At 40.4% G+C, this 25,976-nt stretch overlaps 1 protein-coding gene across 1 annotated transcript in view; it reads right to left on the bottom strand.

Annotated features, from left to right (window-relative positions):
• Positions 1-25,976, bottom strand: part of LOC308077304 (nuclear GTPase SLIP-GC-like) — a gene marked incomplete at its 5' end in the record, with an annotated part of 81,353 nt that overhangs the window by 34,433 nt on the left and 20,944 nt on the right. Inside the window, 2 exons of the mRNA XM_080417932.1 lie at positions 21,254-21,463; positions 21,659-21,865. Coding sequence (XP_080274058.1) covers positions 21,254-21,463; positions 21,659-21,865 — 417 coding nt within the window. The remainder of the gene's footprint in view (positions 1-21,253; positions 21,464-21,658; positions 21,866-25,976) is intronic.

Raw genomic sequence — 25,976 nt, 5'->3', positions numbered from 1 at the left:
CAGTGGATTTTCTGTGGTCTGGGGTTTTCTGAATAATTAGGCTGAAAAGTAATCTGAGCTTGGCCCTTGGGCAGTGAAGTCACAGGCCATTAATCCCGCCCACTCTCCTCCTCGCCCCTCCCCTCCCCTATCCTTTCCTTTGGGGGGGGGCGGAGCAGAGGCGATGATTGACAGGCAAAATCCCTCAACAGCGAAACCCGCAGACAAAGATATCTTTTTTCTTTGCAGTTGAAAAGGCAGAAATGTAAGAGAAAAACACCTGCCATGGATCAATGGAGTGGAATTTTTTGTTAAAACTTTTTATACACGTTTGAAGGACCATGACAAAGACTTTTAATGTGTGGTAAAACTGAACGTCATGAAACCTTTAATGTCCCTGATTTTTTGGGTCAGCTCCTGTTGTTCCAGTTGCATTCACGTGGTATAGCTCCTCCTTTCTCTGCTTATATTCCTCCCTCAGACCCTCTCCTTTTTGGTCAGCAAAAAAGTCCCTGTGTGCTGCTCTCATCTCCTCCCTGGCTTTGGTGATTCTAGGGTCATGGCATCCGTCTTTCCTCCTTGCTTATAGACTCTTTAAGACATTCAATGATCTTACATACTATTCCACTATCCACACTGGACACAAGGTTGGTGATCCAGTTGTATGAGTTAGGGGAGTTGGAGGGCATGAGGGTTTGGGTGGGTGGGGTTTGGGGGGAATGGGGGTAATGGGGGTTGTGGGAGTGGGGGGGGGGGTTATTTCAGGTGGTGGAGTTGGGACCCCCCAACTCCACCACCTGAAATAACCCCCCCCCGGGGGTAGGGAGGGTTGTCGGGGGGTGCCTGGGCCTGTTGTTTTGTAGTCCACCTAATTGTATTCCTGTTTTTGTACATTTTATTTGTTAGCACTTTTATTTTAGATTCTTGCTGTGGACTGTTCTTAGCAATTTTTTTGTGAGCATTGCCCTGCAAACTTTGTTTTGTTTTTGAATAAAATAAAAAAGCATTCAATGCAAATACTAACCATTTCATCCATTGAAAACGCGCTAGCGTATACCCACGACCACGCGCATCTCGTGCAGGGAATGATTATTGTATACCTCCGGAAAAAAACCTAGACCACACCACTGATGCAACTGTTTGCAGCTGTAAATGTATGTATTTACAGCCAGTATTATTTGTCATTATTTAGTTACAGTATGCAATCACTTAACATTGAAATGCAAAAGCTCCTATCTGCAGAATTATCCAGGAAAAGTGGGGAAAACCCTCATATCTGCATTTGCAATATGAGATCAGTGTAATTAACATATAATATTGTAATATAGTCCAGAAATCCAGAAACGGTGTATTATGTGATGGGTATCATAAAAAAATAGCATTGTAGCACAACATTGTAGCGCATTGTAGCACAACATTTTGTAGTTTTCTTTTTCATTTTCCCAACAATGTTAATTTTTCAGATAGGAGGTTTTGCGTTTTGGCCATCGATATACCTTTACAGCAGTTCTAGGCACATGAATACAAAAAAAGCTTAAAAACATGCAGACTTGTCAGTCACATACACGTCTCATACAGTGAGGAAGAAATGTGGAAAGGTTAATTCCTCAAACAATATTCAGAGAGCTGGCTCCCTCTCCTGGCAGTAAAAGGGGACTGCAGAGCACTGCAGGCCTACATAGAAGAAGGTACAGTCCACGGGCCAGGCAGGCCCCATTGACGCGCATTGGAGGCAAATAATAATAATGTAATAATAATAATAAAAACAAATAATAATAATTAGTTTTTTGATGTACACACATTTATCGAGGCATCTAAACAACGCCATGTATCGTTTCTGTCTCGTCAGTATCGCGAGATTTGGTTGTCAGGCTGTCAATGACCTACAGTCTCGCAATTTCAGTTCAAGTTCAGAAAAGTACTCTTAGATACCTCAATAAAATTATACAGAGAGTACACATCGAAAAGCAAGCAACACAGCAGAAAACAGCGTGTGATATGTCTTCTTTTATTTTTCTTGGCCGAGTAGGCCTATTTTACAAAGGTCGCAGTCGTTCAGAAATAGTGTTTGTTCATAAGCTGGTCCACCTGGCTCTCATTGACTCCAATGTTCCACCAAACATGACATCACATCATTCAGCTCTTCAGAAAGTACATATTCACCCAATCAGGTTAAAGAACTCGTACAAGATACAAACCAAGATACAAATGTAGACTTAAAGGTCATTACACTGGGGTCATTAGGAAGTGATGAAACAAATCATTTAGGACTTGTCCCTTGGTTATAAAGTGAAACGTCCAGCAGTGAACACAGATATATTCAACAAAATCTTGTTTTTGCAAGCGTGATTGCGACGTTGATCCGGCTTCCTTGTAAAGAAATGAGAAAGGGGTGGAAATGTCCAAACATCAAATTAGTTGTCGGCAACAAAAAAAAAGCGGACCGCTCGCCTCCAGTGGTTCTTCTATTCTTGTATTTGTTTTACTGAGGTTAAGTTTAGGAATAAAAGTAGAGTTAGGCATAGTTTTACTGAGGTTAAGTTTAGGAATAAGGTTTGGTTTAGGAATAGATTTACTGAGGTTACGTTTAGGAATTGAGGTTACGTTTAGGAATACCTGGTGGCGACCATTCTGAGGTCACCGGATTTGACCCGGGGCGTGCATTCTTGGGGCGAGCTTTCTTGTATTCAACCAGAGCAGCTGGACAATCTGCCATAACGACTTAAAACCCTATAAAATGCACATAATCTCTGTATGTCTGTAGTCCACGTATTTAGGCACACGCGTAGGCACACAGATGACCCGAGGAGAAGAGGCTCTGACTGTGGTCCAAATGAGCCAATTGATTGCTATGGCAACCCCAGCCTAAGCTTGATCTGGCAAATTCCCCACACCTGTCAAATTCCCCACACCATTTGATTAGTTAAGTCAGTTCGCTTTCCACAGTCATTTTGCACTCTTCAGACATTCTCCACACATTCTCCACAGACATTTACCAATGCTCAAGGACTTTCCATTACCACCGATCCCCCCAATATGCCCATACTGATAACTTCAGACCTGCCTCCTGGCAGAGATTTGCATTGAGAATGAGTTCAGCTTTCAAATGACCTTTTTAAGACCTTCTTCAGCCAGATAACTGTTTTCAATTTTAATTTCTTCCACATGGTGGCAGTATTGCAGTAAGTTTGTTGGTTTTCTCTCAGCTCCTGTTCTTTGCATTCTTGCTCTTTCAGACACAAAGATGTCCTGATGATTAGATGAAATCCCCACAGCAAACAATTTGTCTATCAACAGCCAGGGCTTCTGTTAATATAGTGACTCTCAAGAAAGTGTTTCAAATCAAATCAAATGAAATAATGTTTAATTGAAATAATATAAATTAATAATAATATGTTTATTTCCCAAAATAGGCCTGACTGAGACCTTGGCCTGCCTACGTGTTATTTCCATTTTTCACATATTGAAACAATGTACATAACATTGTTGGCACCAACCTCGGTAGCTTGTGTTATTTTTCTACAGTGCCATTGCCATATTATTTCACTTGATGTTGCCCAATAAGAGTCTCAACTCTTGCCCTCTTCTATGCTCTCATCTCTTTTCTTTCTTTTTCTTAAGCTCCTGGCATCTTCTCTTCCACACTTCTGTTATCTATACATTAGCTTCCTAGTGTTTTTCCAACTCCCATGTGGTCGCTGGCTTATAACACCTTTCATCATCCTTATCCTCCCACCTTTTTATCCAACCAAGTTTTGGCCTCCTTTCATCTATAATAATAATTGTGTGCTGGTATTACGTGTACACACGTGTGGGCGAAGCGTGCTCGCATGTGCAGTGCTGGCCAGTGTGTGCGACTGTGCGTGCATGTCTTTAAGTGGTGCGTGTGTAAAAAGAATATGATAAGATAATATAAAATAAAGAACAAAACAGTAAGAGCAATAGAAACATAAGTATCAAACCAAACAAGACACTTAATAGTAAACAAAGACAGGAAGTCATCAACAAATAAAAGATGTAAAAAAAAAAGTCTATACAAGTTTGAGTGATACTCCTCAACCGCTCTCATTCTTCCTCTCATTCACTTCCTGATCTCCCCCTGTCCCCGCAATCCTCATACCAGACATGAAGTCATTCACCCCTTTCCCTTCATCTCTCATTTTCACTCCCTTTCTTTGCAGCTCTTGGCCTCCTGTCCTCCGCTTATATCTCACTAACTCCCTTTCTCTTCAGCTCGTCTCGTCTCGTCTCGCCACGCCACGCCGCGTCACGTCACTCCTCTACTCTAGTGTTTCTAGTGTTTTTTAGAGAAATGTGATGTCTCCCCGGGATCCAATCTAGTGAAATGAGCCGATCTACAAGCTCCAGGCCTCCTGTCCTAAGCTTATTCCTCACTAACTCCCCTTCTCTTAAGTTCCTCTCATCTTATCTTATTAAGTCTTGTCTCGTCTCCTCTACCCCAGTGGTTCCCAAACTTTTTAGCTTGAAACCCAAACTCTCCCCGGGACCCAAATTACTGAAAATAGCTGAAATAATAGAAATGTACTCACATTCTAGCTCTGGTCCATAGCGTTAGACCAGGACTTCTCCTCTATGTGACTATCCACTATGTGACTCTTCGGGCTTTCTATTCATTTACCGCCGGTAGCGCAGTCTCTCGACTTTAGTAAAAATAAATAATACACTTTCGCTATACACACCAAAACAAAGACAGGTTTAAGGTGTTGAAAGCCTACTCTCCTTGGTTGGAACACTCTCAGCCCCCCACCTTCCACCTGGAGGCTGGCTTGCGAGACTAGCACCTCCTAACCTCCTCAGCCAACGTCTCTTTAAAACGATTTCTGCTTTCACTGCTGGCAGAATGAAGCTTTGGGCAGAATGCAAACAAAATAAAGCACGGTCACCTGGAACTTCTGACCAATCACACTCACAGGATGTTTGGCCACAAACTTTGTTTGGCTAGTTATAGAGTTTTGAAGGTGCAACTACTGAACAAAATCCTGAAAGGCTGCTGAAGTTCTTAGGACGTCTACCCTTGCCAAACAAAGTTGGTGTTCGGTTGGAGTACTACAGTGTTAACCTGACAAGTTCAGTGCTCAGTGTACCCACTGAGCCTCTCAGGGAGCAATAATTCTCATCCATTAAATAGGTGGTTCCGAAACGTTTTAGCTGGAGACTCAAAAGAGAAATTGGATGTGTCCCTGAGAGCCACACTAGTGAAAATAGGCTAGCCGATCTACAAGCTTACAACGCATAGCTGTAGATCTGCTATTTTCACTAGTTTGGGTCCCGGGGACACATTCTTCAAAGGTTTTTTTAAATTCATGGAATTTCTTAGTTAATTGAAAATGTATGAAAGTCTTTGGAGAAATGTTAGATTTTTTGTTTTTTTTACATTTATTTTAATACTTCTTTAAAATATAGGAAAACAAAAACATATTTACTCACAATTTATTTTTAAATATGCCATTACTGTGGGAAGATGGGGCACATCAAGGCAGTTATTCACTGAAACAAAAAAACACAATGGATGTGAAGTCGGCAGCGGCTGTTGCGCCTGTGTCAAGTGTGAGGTCGGACGTAGGTCACTTAATTACTGTACATGAGAGCGAGAGGAGTTTTGGCAGTGTAGATGAGACATATGGACCGTTTGTGGAAAGGGGGTTTGCCGATGGTGCCGATGGCTGGGGTCGATGTTCTCCTGGGAAACGTGCATGCGGGGGGGCTCGTGTGGCCAAATGTGCCACCACCACCGGTGAGTCGGGTAGGTTCTTATAAGCTAACGAGGTCATTTCAAATGCTAAAGTTAAAGTGAAGCGTTCATTTGGTCGTCGGGCTGGGGGCCGGAAGTTCATACCAGGTGAACAGGTGTTGGCTCTTTTGTCTTTCCAAGCGAAGCTTACAGGTCCATACTGTCGAGCGTGTGTCAGATGTTACTGTACAGTAAGTACCTCATTTCAACTCCTTATCATCGCAAAGCTACTCAGTTGTGTTACACAAATCTGTTACGACCTTACTTTGGTTGTGAGTCTGGGGGAATACCTGTGTGTCTGGCAGCCACCATCGGTCCTTCTTCTCGTACCTGGTCTGAGAAAAGGGGGGTGGACAGTTCCTGGCAAAGCTGTATTGACGAATACACCTCCTTTAATTCCAGTTCTCGGAATCAGTGGGGTCAAATAGTGCTGGCATCGTCTCTTTGGGGCAAATTTTTAGTTGGCATAGACATTTTCATTAAAATACCACTCACCTGGTCTGGGAAAATGGGGGTGGACAGTTCCTCGCAAGCAAATCTGCATTGCCGAAAACAGTTCGCCTCCTTTAATTTATTTTTCCGGAGAGTCCACACAAAAGTCAAACGTTTAAACTTATATTTATTGTTCTAAATTAAAGAAATGAAGCAATAATCAAAACAACCTGGTATGAGATGTGAGCAAGTCAGTAATCATCCATGTCTGCAGTGTACGGATGTATGAAATGTGCTGTGTGAGTGTTGTATTAAAAGGTGTAAGGCAACTTTAACAAAAAAGGGTTAGGCCCCAAAACAGGCCAGGTAGCAACCCCAAGTACAACCTGCTTCAAGGGAGGAAAGTGAGAGTGTAAGAGCTTGGAAAGAGAGGTTGTTATATACCTTCCCAAAACCCCTCACCCAGCTGTACTCAGTTGGTCTGACGGCCTGCTCCACTCTGTACTCATCACTGAGGCTGCTGGCTAATTTACCACTCATTTACCATTTGCCACTTCCTGGCAAGCAAAAATGTATTTCCAAAAACAGTCCGCCTCCTTTAATTTCTGTTTTCGGAATCAGTGGGGTCAAATAGTGCTGTCGTCTTTGGGAATGTTGGAGTTGGCAAAGCCATTTTCATTAATTTACCACTCACCTGATCTGAGTAAAGGGGGAGGGACACTTCCTGGCAAGCAATCTGTATTGCCGAAGAAAAAAAAAATCGGAATCATTGGGGTCAAATAGTGCCCATTTTTCTCCTCACTACTCACTCTCATTGGTGGGCTGTGGACCTGCCTACCAATGACATCTTCAATGGGGATTCCAAGCCAATAGAAACTACAATCTTTCTATTCGTGGAAAGATATCATGCTGAAATAGAAGCCATCGTTCTTGCATTGATAAAAAAAACATACAAGTTTGAAATCTTGTTTGAAATTATCAAACCTGTCACTGGTGAGCAGGTTTCTGAACTGTCCACATCCGACATCTGAGACACAGAGCGAAACCAGGAAAAGTGCTCCTCGGAGCACAGGTCTCCGCCAGGTCATGTAGGTTATTGTGGGCGGTTATTGTGTGCCAGCAATGTTCTGAATTCCGAATCAGGATGGAAAAATCTGACGGAACCGTCTTGATCACTTTCCTATACAGATAATGTGTACCGATTTGCATGATGTTTGGACAAAATTTGTAGGAGTAATATAAAAAAGAAAAGAAAAATCTGCCTCCTGGTGGTGCTATAATAGGACAATGTTAAAAGGGTGGCATTTGTTCCGCAAAAACCTGATTTGTGGCATTTTGTTCAAAACAGGCCACTACTGCAAACTTTAGATGTCAATCTTAGCCAATCAGGATGGAATATGAAAAATATAACAGATCCGTCTCGATCACATGACTACAGAGATCATGTGTACTGATTCGCGTGAAATTTGGATAAAATCTGAAGGAGTAAATATAACATTCTTTTTTTTTACATAAGTCGGCCTCCTGGTGGCGCTATAAAAGGCAGATGTGAAAAATGCAGGGCAAAGGTTTTTCCTTGGCCTCTAGGGAGTGCGCAAGTTTGACACAGATTGATGCAGTTATAGGTAAAAACACAAATCGGGCTGTTATAGAGCCACCATGAGGCTTATATGAAAAAAATCTAGTGGCATTTCTTCCTCGACCTAGTGGGAATATGCGTGCAAAATTTCACGTAAAGTGCACACTGTGTTCATGATTTGAGGCATTTGGTTCAAAACGGAGCACTCCTGCAAACTTTGGAAACCAATCTTAGCCAATCAGGATGTATATAAAAAAATCGTTTAATGATTATAAAGATACTGTGTACCCATTTGCGTGATGTTTGGACAAAATCTGTAGGAGTACTGTTAAAAGAATTGTTTAGCAAAAGTTGGCCACCTGGTGGCGCTATAACAGGCGCATGTGGAAAATGTTGGGGCAGAGGTTCTGCACACAAATCGCCTTTTGGCCTGGAGGAAACAATAATGCCATCTTATAATGAACCTAGTGAGGACCAATGCCTTCAAATATACCATTACAGCATTTCTAGGCACGTGAACACAAAAAATGATTAAAAACATGCAGACTTGTCAGTCACATCACATAGGCCTACGTGTCTCATACAGTGAATAAATGTGGTAATCCAGAAGTGAAACTGACAGTTGTATTTTCTACAGTTAATTCCTCAAACAATATTAAGAGAGCTGGCTCCCTCTCCTGGCAGTAAAGGGGACTGCAGAGCCCTACAGGCCTACAGGAAATAACATCACATCACATCATTCAGCTCTTCAGAGAGTAGTTACATTACATTACACATTTTGTAAGAAGTGATGAAACTAAGAAATGAGAATTGGAACACTGTCAAATTGAAGCTGATAAATGGGTTCTCTATTAGACGAAATTGACAACCGGCATGAAAATGTTTTTTTTAAATATTTATTAAAGAGCTGGAGAGCGAGGGAGACCTCTGTCACTGAACTATAACTATTGAGCTTTAAGTTAACTTTAACTTTTTGTTATCCCCTGTTTGTTGACTAATTGCATCTATTCAACTGTTCCATGTAAATTCAGAAATGTAAAAGAAAGTTTGGAGAGGACAATCTTGAGAACTCCTGCAGTCTTTATGAGACATGGCTTACCAAGTAGGCTACATAATGATAATCAATATCACTTGTGTGCTTCCGTTAGAGCAGGGTTTTTTCGGACCAAGGACCCCTTAGCTGAGAGAGAGATGAAGCAAATTGTATAAAATTATGTAGCAGATTAAACCTTTTTCATAGATTTCGTAGATAGCTTCATAGACTTGTTTGACAGCACTGTCATCAGTGTATGTTGGATTCAAGGTAATGTGTATTTTCAGACATTTAACCACTTAAACCCTCAAGCTCTGTACTTGGTCTGCTCTACACCAAACCTCTTAGCTTGTAGATCTGCTATTCTTAATTTATCCTAAGAATAGGGATTCTAGGGTTCAAGTGGTTAATGAAAAAAAATAAGTTCTTATAACACAAATATTTGGCAGACCCCTAGCTCTGGTCCATAGCGTAACTCCTTCTAATGCTATGGACCAGAGCTAGCGGACCCTCTGTAGTAACTCCGAGGATCCCCTAAGGGTCCCGGACCCCCTGTTGAAGACCCCTGCATTAGAGATTAAATACAAAAAAAGAAAAAGAAAACAGATGTGGAGGGAGACTCTAGGCCTACCATGCAAAATATAGTTTTAATGCCTTTAAATACATATACAGTACAGTATATTAGCCTATAATTGTGTTTCTACAACTTTTGTACAGGCAAACAAACATACAAATGGCTACACATCTTGGAGGCACCGCGTTAGGAGTGCAAAACTCTTCCCCAGGCAACAATGGTAAGCGTGTGAAATAATTTCAAATATACAGGGAAGGGGAGGAAGGGTTCACACCATAATCATAGGCAGGTGTGGTGAAGGTGTGGTCTATGATAAGTCAATCAGTCATAGTTTAAATGAAACCAAAAACTAATCAGGGGGGTTGACTATATTATACTGTATAGAGAGAACAGTGACGGAAAAAGCACTCACATTTTTTACATCTTAGTAATCAGTGAAGCACACCCGGAAGTAGTAGTTCTTAAGACTTTTAAGGCAGAATTAATTCAATTTTCGCCAGAAACAGGCTGTATCAAATATGAATGAATATCAGTGATATTATTGGCATGAAAAAAAAAATACCTCAACATTGTACAGTACTTGAGTAAATGTACTTAGTTACTTTTCACCACTGGAGTCAATAAAATGTACAGCATATTACCAACATACATCCAGATATATACGCATGGACACATACACATATGTATTACAGTATATAGGCCTATATACTTTATGCGCACACTTACACACATACTTGCGCACATGCACAACAATACACATATAGAAGGAAAAGGAACCCTTTACACAGTCAAAGTATATCAAGACTAAGGATAATGAGCTCATCAATAAAAAACATCAGAAGTCCCAGGACTAGTGTTGCCAGATTTTGCAAGAGAAACAAGCGGTCAGGTCTACAAAAACAAGCCCAAAAGAAGCGACTAGGCCACATGAACACCCACGCACGTACAGTACAACCAAATTAGTATACAGCATCAAGATCAGTTTAAGTGCTTAAAACCTATATACATCTGCTATTTGAAAATAGTTTGAGCTTAGATCTGCTATTTACAAAAAAATCTTTAAGAAAACGTGAAGAATGTTTTTTTTTATATATATTTAAAATTCATAAATCTTTTGTGTGGGTCCCTGGCTGGCAGAAAATATTTTCAGATGAATACTTATTAATTTAGGGGGTCCTTGACATGAAAATGTTTGAGAATCACTGAACAATATTAGGAAGCAAGCCCAAATGAGCAACTACACTTTAGAAACAAGCCCAAAGAACCACAACCCATAACTACCAATATAAGTGACTTTACAGAAAAACAAGCACAAAGTCACTCATAACTAGAAAGTACTGTTTCTGAAGAAACAGTGTGGGATCGCTAAGAATGTTGCTGGTATTGAGTATTGATAGTGTTAGTAGTGTTATAGGTTTGAAAGGTTTGAAAGGTTTGAAGGGTTTGAAGGGTTTGAAAGGTTTGAAAGGTTCTAAAGGTTCTAAAGGTTTGAATGGTTTGAAAGGTTTGAAAGGTTCTAAAGGTTTGAAAGGTTCTAAAGGTTTGAAAGGTTCTAAAGGTTTGAAAGGTTATAAAGGTTCTAAAGGTTCTAAAGGTTCTAAAGGTTCTAAAGGTTCTAAAGGTTCTAAAGGTTCTAAAGGTTTGAAAGGTTCTAAAGGTTTGAAAGGTTCTAAAGGTTTGAAAGGTTCTAAAGGTTCTAAAGGTTCTAAAGGTTCTAAAGGTTCTAAAGGTTTGAAAGGTTTGAAAGGTTTGAAAGGTTTAAAAGGTTTAAGAGGTTCTAAAGGTTTGAAAGGTTCTAAAGGGTATTTACTTTGAATTATTTTTAGTCACTTTATTTCATTTAAAGTATTTTTTTACTAATTTTTACAACTTTTAAGTATTTTTACTCTTTTTTATCAACTTTTAAGTATTTTTACATTTTTTTTCAACTTTTAAGTATTTTTACTCATTTTGAGTACTTTTAAGTATTTTTACTCAATATAAGTACTCTTAAGTATTTTTACTCAAGGTATTTACTTTAAAGTATTTTTAGTCACTTTATTTACTTTAAAGTAGCTTTTACTAATTTTTACAACTTTAAAGTATTTTTACTCTTTTTATCAACTTTTAAGTATTTTTACTATTTAAAAAGTGAAATATCTCTAAAAGTACAAATTATTTCAAAAATTCTAATGGTAGCCAATATGTCCTAAGTAGGCTGAACGTTATAGAGTTGGAACGGAGTTTCTAGCTAAAAGTATGAATTTCTCCATTGAAATGAATGGGAGTTTTTTAGAAGTAAAAAGTGAAATATCTCTAAAAGTACAAATGATTTCAAAAATTCAAATGGTAGCCGATATGTCCTGAGTAAGCCGAACGTTGAAGAGTTGGAACAGAGTTTGTACCTAAAAGTATGAAGGACTAGTTAGCCATCAAAAAACGGCGGGAATATGGAATAATAAATAGTGGCAATAATATTAGTGTGATCGCTTTAGCGATCCCACAATAAGCAGACTTGGCAACGCTGCCTAGGCCTTATTCTCATTTATACCAGTATTTACAGTATCTAGGTCTTTAATCCACCGTGCTTCTGCCTCGCTAAGTTTTCTATCCAAATCTCCTCCCTGTACTTTTTCAATCACCCAGAATTTAAGATCCTTTTCTGAATGGCCACACTGGGTGAAGTGTGTACCTAGAGAGCCAGTCTTACCTCTTATATCACTCTTATGCGCCATTATCCTTTTTTTCAATTGGCGAGTTGTTTTTCCTACATACAGTTTGGAACAAGGACATTTGATTGCATATATCACATCCTTTGTGACACATGTTGTCAGGGTTTCCAGGTGGACAATCTGTCTGGTGTGAGGATTGGTGAATTCTTCAAGATCAGCAGATAGTGGGCAACAGGAGCAGTTTTTTCCACAGGGCTGGTGTCCAGTACGTGGTCGGCTCCGCCTGAAAGCAACAATACACTTGTCTTTAAACGTTTTATGGAGTTCCAACACATCCCAATGTTTGATTAAGACATGTTTGATTTAATTTTCCAATGGAGAATATTGCAGACTGGAAATCTATCTATTGGATGTGTCTATGTTTTGGTTGGAGTAAAGCATCTCTGTCAGAGTATAAAACCCTCTTTTAAGCTTTTTTTAAGAGTAGAATAGAATGGCTATAGCCCCTGTCTATGAACCTGGCATGCGTCTCCTGTGATTTGGTTATATTCAGATCTGCTGGCGCATAAACGTGTAAGACATAAACTGACTCACTGCTGGTTGGCTTGCTTCCAAGCTTAAAAGTCTTTAGATAAGGATTTACTGACATGTCTATGGAGTGAAATAGTTGGAAATTCTCTTCTAGAGTCAGTGCCGTTATAAAAGTGCGCGGTCACTTTTGAGGTCTACAGTCATGTCACATGCTGCAATGCCCTACATCCAAAGTGTGTGTATCCTCACTTGCTTTTTCAATTCTCTTAAACCTAATCCTCGCCTACTCATATCACACTGTGCTCTGATTGGCTGATGCTAGTGCACTGTTTTGCACCCCAGCGTCAAAGTTCAGGGTTTGGACACAGAGGGCCTCTGTGTGTGGAGTTTGCATGTTCTCCCCGTGTCTCCTAGGGTAGTTAATACCCTCACAAAAACATGTAGTGCCTGATGGAGGGGAAAGGAACTGGTTGGAATAACGTGTTCCTTCCACGCGCTACGTCCAACCGGGGAAACATCCCCCTGTCAGGTTGGCTCTCGTGCATTGAAGGAGGCATGAGCTCTGCTCTGGGCTCCCTAGGCTGGCGGGGGGAGTGTAGCGCCCAGGAGCACTTAGATAATTGGCACCGGGTGAAAAATGGTTACAAAATCGTGGGATAAAAATAAAATATAAAAAAAGTTCAGGGTTTGGGAGGTTTGAAACGAAATATATTGAGACTGCCATGAGATTACAATATTCTAAACTCTTATAAGTAAATAAGTGCATAACGTTATTAATGAACATGACAAACAATATGCATTATTTTCTCCAAATTTTTATCCCACGATTTTGTATTTAACCCAGGACCTTCTAGCTGTAAGGCGACAGCGCTACCGACTGCGCCACCGTGCCCCCCCAACAACAACAATATGTATCATATCCAGCCTGATCGCCAGAGAATTAGTATACATTGCACGGATCCAGTGCACGTCATTCCGTGCATAGTCGCCTAGAAACCCCGAAATTCCGTGCATATGTACGGCGAGTCCCACGGTGGGCGTAACCAGTCGCAACCTGGAAAAACCCGGAAGCAGAGCATTCCCCACAACAAAATTTACGATTCTGTGCCTATCGGTACATAACTCAAACGGCGCTGAGTAGGCACAAGGGAATGTCGCAACGTTCGGGACGGCAACTCGCTCGCTTTAGCTCGCTCGGTGGCCCCTTACGTGGCGACAATTCCCTTGAGACTGCGCGCCTCCGAAATGGTTTAGTCACAATGGGGGAGATGCGAGGCGGCTATGCACGGATTTTCGGGTTTTCCAGTTGTCTATTCACGGAATTTCAAAAACGTTCAAAGAGAACGTTTCCTCTGGCGATCGGGTTGATCATATCACATAGGCCTACGTCTATGATATAAGCTAACAAGTTTGCAGCAGAGCTGGAGCTGGTTAGCAGTGCTAACTAGCAGCAGCTATTCGGTTTTTAAAGGATCTACACCATGAATTAAAAAAAAATATTTGATATTTAATATCATATGGTGTATGTCCCTCAAACCTTTTTCAAACGGTTTGAGCCTAAATCATCACTCAGATATACTCATCCCAAGTCAATTGTCTCTGGCTTATACAGCACTTTCAGCTGCAATTCCAAAACGTCCTTTTGGGCAGGGGGGGGGGCTACTGAGCAATTCTGTCTGGCCATCATCAATGCAATGGCAAGGCAAGTGATGTCACTTGCATTGCCATTCTGAAATGGCCTGTTCAGACACGCCCATTCTGAAAATCTCTGAAATGAGAATGAATGACTGAATGTTAAAAAAAAATATTTTTTGGGGTACAAGAGACACTGGGGAGCCCAAAAAATACCCCCCCCCCCCAAAAAAAAATGAAATTCATGGTGTGGCCCTTTAAGTTTAACTTTTTGTAGTCCGACGTCACTTCCGGGTCCAAGAGGATCCGTGGATGGGTCTTTTCATTGATTTACTGTATATTACACTGTTGCACAGCTTGTACATTAATATCATTCATCTAGATGATGGAGAAGTTGAAAAATCACGTGATCACACAAAACTCGTTATTACGAAACGCTAAAGCCGCGATAAGGGGTCCGCCACTCCGCTCGGATCAAACTTTGATCAAGTTTGAGGCGAGCACATTGCTAGACTAGCAGTGAGCAGTGAAAGTACCCGGGGCAAGCATGCATGTGCCCGTCAAATTGTCGCGCACGTACGTGCACACGCGCGCGGGGTATGAACTGTTCCTGACCCTACACCCAAGCCGAAAGTTTACACATCTTGGCTCTGTTCTGCCCGTGATTGAGAGACGAGGAAGCGCGTTCCCGTGACATTCTCGCGCTCGTGCTCGTATATGCACACGCGCCGACCAGTTACACAGGCAGGACAGACTGTAAGCGGTCCACACGCACATTACCGCTCGGGTCTGCTCTGATCGCGCCGCCATCAATGTTATTTTGAAAACAAATAAAGAAAACCTCACCAGGATCAGGATGAGCACGATCCAGAGATCTTGCAGCCCGCGCGTGCACGCACGTGCAAGGGTTTCATGGGACTGCCCGCGCGCCTCACTGTCGCTGTGACTTCGTGGATGAAGTTTAATTTTTTCGTTATCCGTGCGTTATCTTCGGATCCGTGCCATTGGAGAGGAGTCGAGACTAAGGTAATGCTCGGCTCGCGTCTGTCTGTGTGTGTGTGTGTGTGTGCGCGTGTGCGTGTGCGCGTGTGTGTGTGTGCGTGTGTGTGTGTGTGTGTGTGTTTGTGCGACTGCACGCGCACACAGCGTTCTTTTAATTGTTTTATACTATCTGTGGATCGTTTCTCTTAGCCAGTGGAGCTTTAGTTACCGTGGGCTGTGTTTTCTTTTGCTGTGGTTTTCCCATCTTCAAATCCTACGATGTCTTTTTGTTATTAGCGGTAGTTCCTGGCCAAACAGGAAACCGGTGCGGTAGTTCCTGGCCAAACAGGAAACCGGTGCATTTCCGTTTCTGTTTTCTGGCCGGATGACGTCATTTTCGCGGAAAGGACGGCCTGCCATCGTTTCAATAGAAAATATAATAGAAAAGGCTTTCGGGGGTGAAATTCATGGAGTGGGTGAAACATGTTCCACTCACAAAAGATATACAATTTAACTTTTTTTTTTAAAGTTACCTAGTATTACTTAAAAAATTGTCTTAATGCTAATCATAGACAGTACAAATTAGGCTAATATATATATTTATATACATATGTATTATATATTATTTATATCTTTTTTATATTTATTTATATATATATATATATATTTATATATATATATATATATAAAATAACTATTTCCTCTTCTCTTTGTCGTTGCCAGGAAAGCGGTAGAATGACACTTTAGTCGTTATTTTAGTCTAAGATCTGTTAAAACAGTGAGGTACACAGCGCTGCGGCATATTGGCAAAACACACACTTGGACCCGGAAGTTGTTCTGACGGGGCACATAAGTCACGGCACAGAATAGCTGGCCCCTGATATATGCCACACAAAATGAGTTTATGACTATTTTGATTTTTTTTAAATATTGTTTATATGCCATCGCTTTTGCAAGGCCAATTTGCTGGTGCTCATCATACTTTAATCCTTGACGGAAGAATGCAGTCCTCTTCAGTTTTTCATGGCATATCTTCACCTTTTCATATTCATCAGTGACATCTGTAACAACATTGTTTCACATTTATTTCACTACGGTATCTAAATGAATATATATTTGTAACATAAATATTACAATTTAAATTTATACACCACTGGATGATTATGAAATAAATCAACTAGTGTTCCATAAATCAAATCAAATCTTTCTGTTACCTGGGACTGACTTGACACTTTTCTTGAGTGACTGATCAATGGATGTCTGCATATCTTCTTGGAGTGTTTTCAGCAATTTATCCTGAAATGAAGATAAACTGTTCAGTGCCAGAATTAAATGTATGACAAGTGAATCTAGATTTGACACACACACACACACACACACACACACACACACACACACACACACACACACACACACACACACACACACACACACACACACACACACACACACACACACACACACACACACACTTGAGTGTGATTGATTTGCTATCAATAGTCATGGCCTGGGCCTCATTCCCCAGACGTTCTTGAAGAAATAACTGCCAATACTACTTGAGCATATAACTTCATTAGAAAATTGTGAGCAGTTGGAATTTGGTCTTTTCCTGAGATAGATGAGTGTTAACAAACCTTCAGACGTGCCATGTCATCCAGCATGTCTTTCTTGGCCTCTTTAAACATGGTGGATTTTGAATCATTGAGATGCTCCTCCATTTCCTGCCTCATCCTGTCCACCATGCCTGTTCCACTGTGTGCTGCTGCTTCTACAGTACAACAAACAAACACAACACAATTCAATTAGACCAGCCATTCTCAACCTGTGGGCTGGGGCCTGTGAGGAGTGAGGATATTGGAAGATTTAAATGATTAATTGATCCTTTCAATCTTTTCATTTCATTACATTTTCATTTGAACTTTTAGCTTTGAATTTTATTTATTTTAACATTAATATAAAATAAAATAAAAGATTTGCATAAAAAGAGAAAAGAAAATGTCTTTAAAACTTTGAAAAGTGATTTTTTTATGGTGATTTTTTTATGGTGATTCAAATAGAAAAACGTTCCATTGATCCAAACTGGAACACGATCAATTGATTGATCATTAAAATGACTGTGGCTGCTGTCATCCGCCGTCAGATGGGTGGGCCGCTTTGAGATTTTCAAGTGGGCCCTGATCCTGCTGCTCCTTGACAAAGTAGCACTTGAGTCAAAGTATCAGTAATACTCCTGGTTGAATATTACTCAACTAGTACAAATGCTGTCAAATGTATACTTTAAATACTTAAGTAGTCAACAGTAAATGATTTTAAACTGGCTTTTTGGGCATTTTATTTTGAAGTTTCAGTCTGAAACGGTGTCTCAACCAATCAGAAGGTCCCGTCCCCTCAGGCTATGTAACGCTGGAATCTCACTAACTGCAGAGAGAGACCGTGTGACAGGCCTGTAGCCTACCTGTAGCCAAAACTGTTAAGTCACAAAAATGCTTCAAAGCAATGACATGACTCTGAAAATACTACGATGTAAGTACAAAATTGCTCCGTTATAGGGAAGGGTGAGTGCACACTCAGTGCAGCTGTCTTTAAAAAGAATGAGCGATTTAAGTTGACATTTCAAGATAATTGTATGTTGTCATGAGATATTAGGCTAGAAACAGATCTGCCAACTCCACCTGTTAACCCTGCGTCCCTGTGATAATGAATGATTGAGAGAGAGAGAAAATATATGAGAAAACAGCTCACTTATCCTCTGTTCTTTCAATGGATTAAAGTTACAATAATCTTGCATGCTTTCAGTCACCTTGCGCGAGTATAAAGTACTTAAATAAACAAATCAAAATGGTCGCTTTTCAGGCAATCCCATTACTTTTACTGCCAAGGAAGGTGGGCATGTGAAAACGGTCTCTCCCATTGCCATTCCAGCAAGTTATGCTAATTATTTTGCTGGAAAGATTCTGGCACTGCAGTGAAAACACAGCTTAAAGGAGAGATCCGGACATTTTAAGTGTTATCTTTGATGTGTCGCTAATCACTCACCATCATTGAAATGGACGTTGAGTTATTCCAGAGAGTCCCGTGTCGTGCAGTCTGGCGACCCCCTCCGTGGCATAATGGGAGCCCGTGTAAGAGTGAAAATGCTTGTTTCTTCCACAGACGCCAGGTTCTGTGAGACAAACAAGCAACCAGCGTCGTCTCGTTCTGCACGAACGATAGCTTGTGCGCGACTTTCAGTGCATGTTTGAGTATCATGAGACTCCACGATGAGCAGTAGTAGAGAAAAAACTAACTTTGCATCGGTTGTAATAGACGATTTTCACTCTTACACGGGCTCCCATTATGCCACGGAGGGGGGCGCCAGACTGCACGACACGGGACTCTCTGGAATAACTCAACGTCCATTTCAATGATGGTGAGTGATTAGCGACACATCAAAGATAACACTTAAAATGTCCGGATCTCTCCTTTAAGTTGTGCAAATGTTTTAGCTGGTAATATACTGGCATTGTATAGTGAAAACATGGCTTACTGGAATAACATGGCTGCATGGATTTCTGGATTGACTTTTCTAGACTGGAGTAGATGTTTTTCTTTTCTTCACGGATGACATTGACAAGTTTTGTCTTTAATTTCTCCTCCTGTTCAAGAGAAGGAAAGAACAGAAAAGCATATAAACTGAACACTCTAATTATAGAGAAGAAAAACAAAGTATAGTCTACTCATGGAAATTGGCTTCCATCAGATGAAGCATTATAAATCAAGCTATATTTCAGTTGCCAATTAATAATAGAATTCTGCCTAGAACAATTGTTGTCATGGTAAATAAATAAAACATATTTTTGTGTCTTTATTCAGAGACAATACTCCAGAGACAAAACCCATCAAAATGAGTTATACCTCTGTCTTTAGAAATGTCATCTGCAATGCAACCTCTTTGTGCTTGTCACTCAGGCTCTCTGTGTTAAGTGTGAATGTATTAATGGTGTCTTTGATGGGTCCAGATCGTCCTTCATTCCTGAAATGTAAAGGATCTGCATTGAGTTAAGGAAGCCCTTTTATACACGCCCTTCCTCTCACTGTTTTATTAAATTAATATGCTGGAAGGTAGACATGGTTTTATGACTGCTGGCAGTAGGTACTTACGGGAAGGTCTTGCAAAACTCTGGATCAATCTTTTCTCTCATGTATTTAGATAATCTCTCATTGAGATTCATTTTGCTTCCTTTTTTGCTTTTTGGTTTGAAAATGCCATTGTTCTCAACTAAAGACGTAAATTTCAGATGATGGCCGCAGCCTTTTTTTCCTGTGGCACGCTTCAAGACTTTCTCACATGCTTCTTCTGACGGCGAAACCCCTTCATCGAGGCATTTTTCAAAAGCCTCATGACACTTTGTCATAGATTGACGGACTTGATTGATCCATTCCTGAAGTCTTGTTTCAAGGTCTTTGCACACTTCTGCTTTGAGGGAGTCCTGAAATCAAATTTGGCACTCAGAACAATAGAACCAGAATAATAGTAGACCAGTGTCACCTGAATGTATGTGTGTGTGTGTGTGTGTGTGTGTGTGTGTGTGTGTGTGTGTGTGTGTGTGTGTGTGTGTGTGTGTGTGTGTGTGTGTGTGTGTGTGTGTGTGTGTGTGTGTGTGTGTGTGACATGTTCATACCGTTCCTTGAGTCGCCCCTTTCATCAGAGAAAGTATTCCATAGGCTCCGTTGACATAATAATTGGTCTTTGAGTGACGGTCACTGAGATCTTCCAGAAATCGCTTAAGTTTGGGTATTTCTGGAAAATTGTGTTTATGTATAATCGCAGTAAGATGTTCAGTCCAAAATGTATGTTGTTTGTTTAAGTTTGTTATAAGATTTAAAATACAGCATTTTCACAGTGATGCAAATTGTTAAATCCATACTACTACACATTATTTATTAATTGTAAAGTCTTGTCCTACCAGTGTCTACTTCTTGTAGAAAGTCTGGCCTATTGAACTCTGTAGAGCTGACTGTGAACACTTGGAAAAAGTCACTTGTTTCATGGAAATGTTTCTGAAACGAAGAAAATAAATAAAACAATAATAGTAATAATCAATATTCAGTATGCTGTGTGTGCGTGCGTGCATGTTTTTTTTATAAAATAGCATTGGACAAGTGAGTGTGTGTAAGATACACTTAGGGTGCTTTTTGGGGAAACAGGTGAGCAGTGTCAATGATGTGATGGGTGGGGAATGGCGATGGACGTTTGGTATTTTTGGGAGTGGAAAAGGGCAGAATTCCTGCAGTCAAGTGACAATATATATATATACATTTATATATATACATTTATATATATATATATATACTTATATATATTTTTTTCATGTATTCAGGTATATAAAGTGGGTTTGTTTAATATTGGAAGTGCCTACATTTCTGGGTTTTGCCTCCTTCAACTAAGGTGTGTCAAAAAAAAGAAATGGACGAGCTCTTATCTTGTTCTATGCCGGTAGACCTGGTCCAAATCATGGCCCTACATGCTTCATGCCAAGCCACTTGTTGCAAAATAGGGCCTTTAATGTATGTCTGTAAAACGTACCTTGATGGATGACTCTTTTTCTAATTCAAATTTCTCTCGCAGATCATCCTTGACTTCTTTGTTTGTTCGCAATACACAATCACGTTTTGACCTGGGAGAAAATGTGAAATTCTCCTGGGTTATGTGAAATTACATTTTCATCTTTAGCACTGAAAACTATAATCTAATAAAGTGTTTTTGATGAGCAGGCATTCTTTGTAAACAATGTGGTACCCTCTCAGAAAGAAAGGTACATTGAACTCAATTAAACTCACAAGTCTTTGTCTGAATCGCCAAGAATATCAGATTTGGTGCAGATGAAACAGATGCTTTGACACTCTCCACCATTTCCAATGAGACTGATGGTTTCGTCTAAGATGTCCCATGGTTCCTTCTCTGACTCTGCCCGAACTTTGTCACTCACAATCCACACAGCAGCACAATTACGAACAAACTGTAGTAAGAGAAAAGAATTGAATAATCTTACACAGATATAGATATTGTATATAGTATTTAAATGTAATACATTTTCATGATATGATTTGAATTGATAATTTAATTGACCTTTTTCCACATTTCATCTCTGCTCTTGTTACAGTCTCCAGTTCCAGGAAGATCCAACAGTGCAACATGCTGAAGTAGTTCGCTGGCATTTGGTACCTTAATGGTAACACATTTCACTAGTGGCCAAAACTGTCCTCCTGTCTTCCTGTTTACTGTCTTGTTACGGTCACACCTTGTGTACCTTGCCATTTCTTTGGATAACTCTGAGGACTGTAACAAACATTCAGGTGAATGAACTTTTATTTATTTATGAATTCATTCTTTACATCTTTTATTTTTATTTTTATTTTTACAGGGAAAAAACATAACCACATTTGGGTGATGGATCATCTATCTACAACACTTTAACACTCGTAATTTTCCACTCTGGTGTTGAGGTCAGAAATGAATCAAAAAGTTACTTACTTTTTTACATTCAATTATCTTCTTTTTGGATTCGAGAAATTCTGGAATATCTTCAAATACGGCCATGTAGTCTGGATTAGGCTTATTCTGAAAACCTTCTCCATACACTGCTGAGAACTTTTCCTTCATATCACTATCATAGTCGTCGTCATCGCTACTGTCGTCTCTATCACATTTTGGCAAATAGAACAACTCAGCATTCCATTCCTAAAAAACAAAACAAAAGAAGAGACAGAAATCAATAAAATATCATAATATTATAATAACAATAATAATAATAATAATATACTTTATTTGTATAGCACCTTTTAAGAACAGTCACAAAGTGCTTAAAGTTGTACAATGCAGGTTCACAAATAATGATTTTTAGCAACCTCTGCTGGTCACTACCGTCACTGCATACAATTTTCCGTAGTCCTCGATTACCCAGAATTCCATTTGTTTTCACCGGAAGCCGGACGCGTTTCAAAAAGCGTTCTTTTAATTGTTTAATACTATCTGCGGATCGTTTCTCTTAGCCAGTGGAGCATTAGTTACCATGAGCTGTGTTTTCTTTTTCTGTAGTTTTTCGATCTTCCAATCCTACATTCTCTTAAAGGATCTACACCATGAATTTAAAAAAAATATTTTATATTTAATATCATATGGTGTATGTCCCTCAAACCTTTTTCAAAAGGTTTGAGCCTAAATCATCACTCAGATATACTCATCCCAAATCAATTGTCTCTGGCTTATACAGCACTTTCAGCTGCAATACCAAAACGTCCTCTTGGGCAGGGGGGGGCTACTGAGCAATTCTGTCTGGCCAGCATCAATGCAATGGCAATGCAAGTGACATCACTTGCATTGCACATTCTGAAATGGCCTGTTCAGACACGCCCATTCTGAAAATCTCTGAAATGAGAATGAATGACGGCCGGATGACGTCATTTTCGCGGGAGAGTCTCCCCCGACACCGTATATTTAGAAAATATATAAATAAAAGGCTTTCGGGGGTGAAATTCATGGAGTGGGTGTTGTGAAACATTTGCCACTCACAAAAGATATACAATTTAACTTCAGTTTTTGTTTTAAAGTTACCTAGTATTACTTTAACAGAAGAAATCACAAAACATGACATACACCAATAGGTACAATGACAGACAAGTTCTGCTTAGTAGAAAAGAAAATACAACACAAGAAATAAATCAATCAAGACAACAATAGATACAAACAAAAGATACATAAAACAATACATAAAAACTGCAAGGATTGGGGGATAAAATCATCTTTGTAAAGGTGGGTTTTCATGATTAAATCGAGACACCTACTAGGCAAGCCCCAGAGGACAGGGAACTATTTACAATGGATAAAATGTGAGGACCAACAGTGGGTAAAATGTCCTTGAGAAGGGAGGCGGGGACAATATCTAGGGGGCATAAGGAGGTTCTTATTCGTTCTTTCGTGAGACACTCACTATGGGAAACAGCGCCATCTGGCGATGCAACAGAGCTACACACAATACACTCCCGGGCCCGTTCATTGGGCAAGAGGGTATGTCACGTGACCGGCCGTCCCTTCCCCTATCCGGAAGGACATAAGGCCTCGCGTGACGTAGGTACTTCCTCTTCAGTTCCTCTGTTCGCAGATGTAACTACGGCTCACACGCATTAAAACTTATATTATCTCTATTTCTTCATCTTTCTTCACATCAACGAGAAAAACAAGCTTAGCCCTAAAGCGGCGATTGGGACGAATCGCCCACAGGTTTTTTCTCACTCAGTTTTCCATCTTTTACACGATATTTCCACCCTGTGGTGAGTTGGCTAACTAGCCACATTAGCTGCTAGGCTACAGCCACAGCTTCTGCTAGCACCTCGCTCAGTAGGCTAACTCCCCGGCTAGAGTTGTTAGCTTAGCTTGCGACCGCCTCTCACTATGAACAACGCCCGCAGCGTCTCCCCCTACGATGGCCCCCTACCACGGAGATGACCTGCACCGGATCTGCATCACCTGCCTCGGGGTAGCCCACGCCTTTACCACACTCTAGAACCCTGGGGACCCTGACTACTGCGCCACATGCTCGAGGTATTCCGAGAAGTTCCTCAGAGCACGTTACGGCTTGGCCGGGGACTGCCTAGGCGGCAACAGCAGCGGTGGGTCGCCCGCCATTACCGGCCCACTACACCGTGGAGACGCTGAGGCCTTGGATGCTAGCGGCGTTAGCGGTTCTCGCGACACGCCGCAACAGCACTCCCACCTCCCTCCCTCAACCTCAGTAGCCGCGGGCGGTGGTACTCATCACTCACGGCAACATGCTGGGCCACCACCACCATCTACAACGGGCTCTGTGGGTCGCGGCGCTAGCCTCTCACAGAGCCGCATAGATCAGCACCCGACCACCGCCGCTGTGAGTACTGATCTTCACTACTCCCAGCCCACGTGGCCATGCACCATCCGCCGCTGTGGTTCCTGATGGTTCTCTTCTGGAACAACATATCAGCTGCCTTCCCCCCTCCTCTCTCCCGCTCCAGCCGGTCCTTCCAAGCGGCAGGTTCCAGTCCCCGGCAGACGATTACTACTCGGGCGGAGAGGAGGAGGAGGACGACGAGGGGGAACTCCCATGCTACCAAGTCTCCAACGACATCATCATGGGGAGCCCTGGTCCCGAGCTTGGCGTCGACTCCGGAGCCACAGCGGCGGCCCACATCGGAGCAGCGGTCTCCACCAGCTCCCCCCTCCCGTCCAGCTCATCTGGCCAGCTCTCCCTCCAGGGCCCCGGAGACGCTGCTGCCCCAGCTAACCTAACGTTTCTTCGCTCGTGAGTGAGTTGGCCCTGACTAGCTACGTTAGCCGCTAGGTTAACGCCGACCCAGTCAGGCAGTGTTTTGTTGGCTTAGCACTTAGCTAGCCTCACTAAGCAACACCGGCTCTTTAGCAGTGCTGTTCTAGCTTAGCTTGTCTAACTAGGACAACAGCTTGTTAGCCTTCTCACCATGTGTAGCGAGCAACCCGTTCGGTGGCCCTTCTAAAAGCTGCAACCCGAGCCGACGTTTTACCACGAGGGACGTATGGAATGCCAAAACTGCCATATCTCAAATCAAATACATAAATAAATAAATGAATTTATAAAGCAAGAAATGCTAAAATAAATAAATAATTGTGCAAAGAAATATACAATTAAATATTGAAATGTATTCATTTATGTGACTATTTATTTATTTATATATTTATGTATTAATTTATTTATGTTTTTATTCATTTATTTATGTTTTTATTTAATTATTTATGTATTTATTTCCTTATTTATTTCCATATTTAATTATCTATTTATTTATTTAATTATTTATTTATTTATTTAATTATTTATTTAATTATTTATTTAATTATTTATTTAATTATTTATTTAATTATTTATTTAATTATTTATTTAATTATTTAATTATTTATTTAATTATTTATTTAATTATTTATTTAATTATTTATTTAATTATTTATTTTGATTATTTATTTAATTATTTATTTAATTATTTAATTATTTATTTAATTATTTATTTAATTATTTAATGCCCTATTTCAGGCCCTATTTCAGGCACACGCTGAAATGTTATGTTAATGAGGGGGCGTGGCTTGCCTATTCAAGCATTAGCAATCAAACCCAGAGCGATCAAACACCAAAAAAAGCCCATCCAGCCCATAGAGCTGGTCAAATGTATTAATATTTTGTTTATGTGACAATATAATAATTGTGTTTATGTTTATAATAATTTTATTTGATTTGATAATCTTTATTTTGAACTTGCAGGTGAAAAAATTAAAACAAATAACAATGAAAGCCATAATATATAAAAAATTAAGCAAACAAAACAAGAAATAACAATAAAAAATGCAATCATTGATCATCCCCAACATGTTCAAAAAGGAGTAAGAAAAAAATCCTTCTTATATAACATTTATAATTCATACAAACAATTAAAAAAATAGATATACATCATACATAACCCGTAATTTATCTTATGAATATTAGCTCCCCAGTAGGCTAGTAATGTAGATATTTAGATATATTGTAATATGTATTTGTTTTGTTTACCACCGTGCGTGTGGGTGGGTAACAGGTCAGGTGGGCACCAAAACCATCTGGGCACTAAGGATAACTGGGCACCAAAACCATCTGGGCACTAGGGACATGTGGGCACTAGGGACACGTGGGCACTAGGGACATGTGCGCACCTGGTCAACTGGGCACTAGGGACATGTGGGCACTTGGTCAATTGGGCACTGGGGACAACTGTGCACCAAAACCATCTGGGCAGTAGGGACATGTGGGCACCTGGACGAG

Source organism: Gymnoscopelus braueri (assembly GCF_963280865.1).
Source record: "Gymnoscopelus braueri genome assembly, chromosome: 21".
NCBI lineage: Eukaryota > Metazoa > Chordata > Actinopteri > Myctophiformes > Myctophidae > Gymnoscopelus > Gymnoscopelus braueri.
The sequence above is the reverse complement of the archived record's forward strand: the minus strand, read 5'-3'. Positions and strand labels throughout refer to the sequence as shown.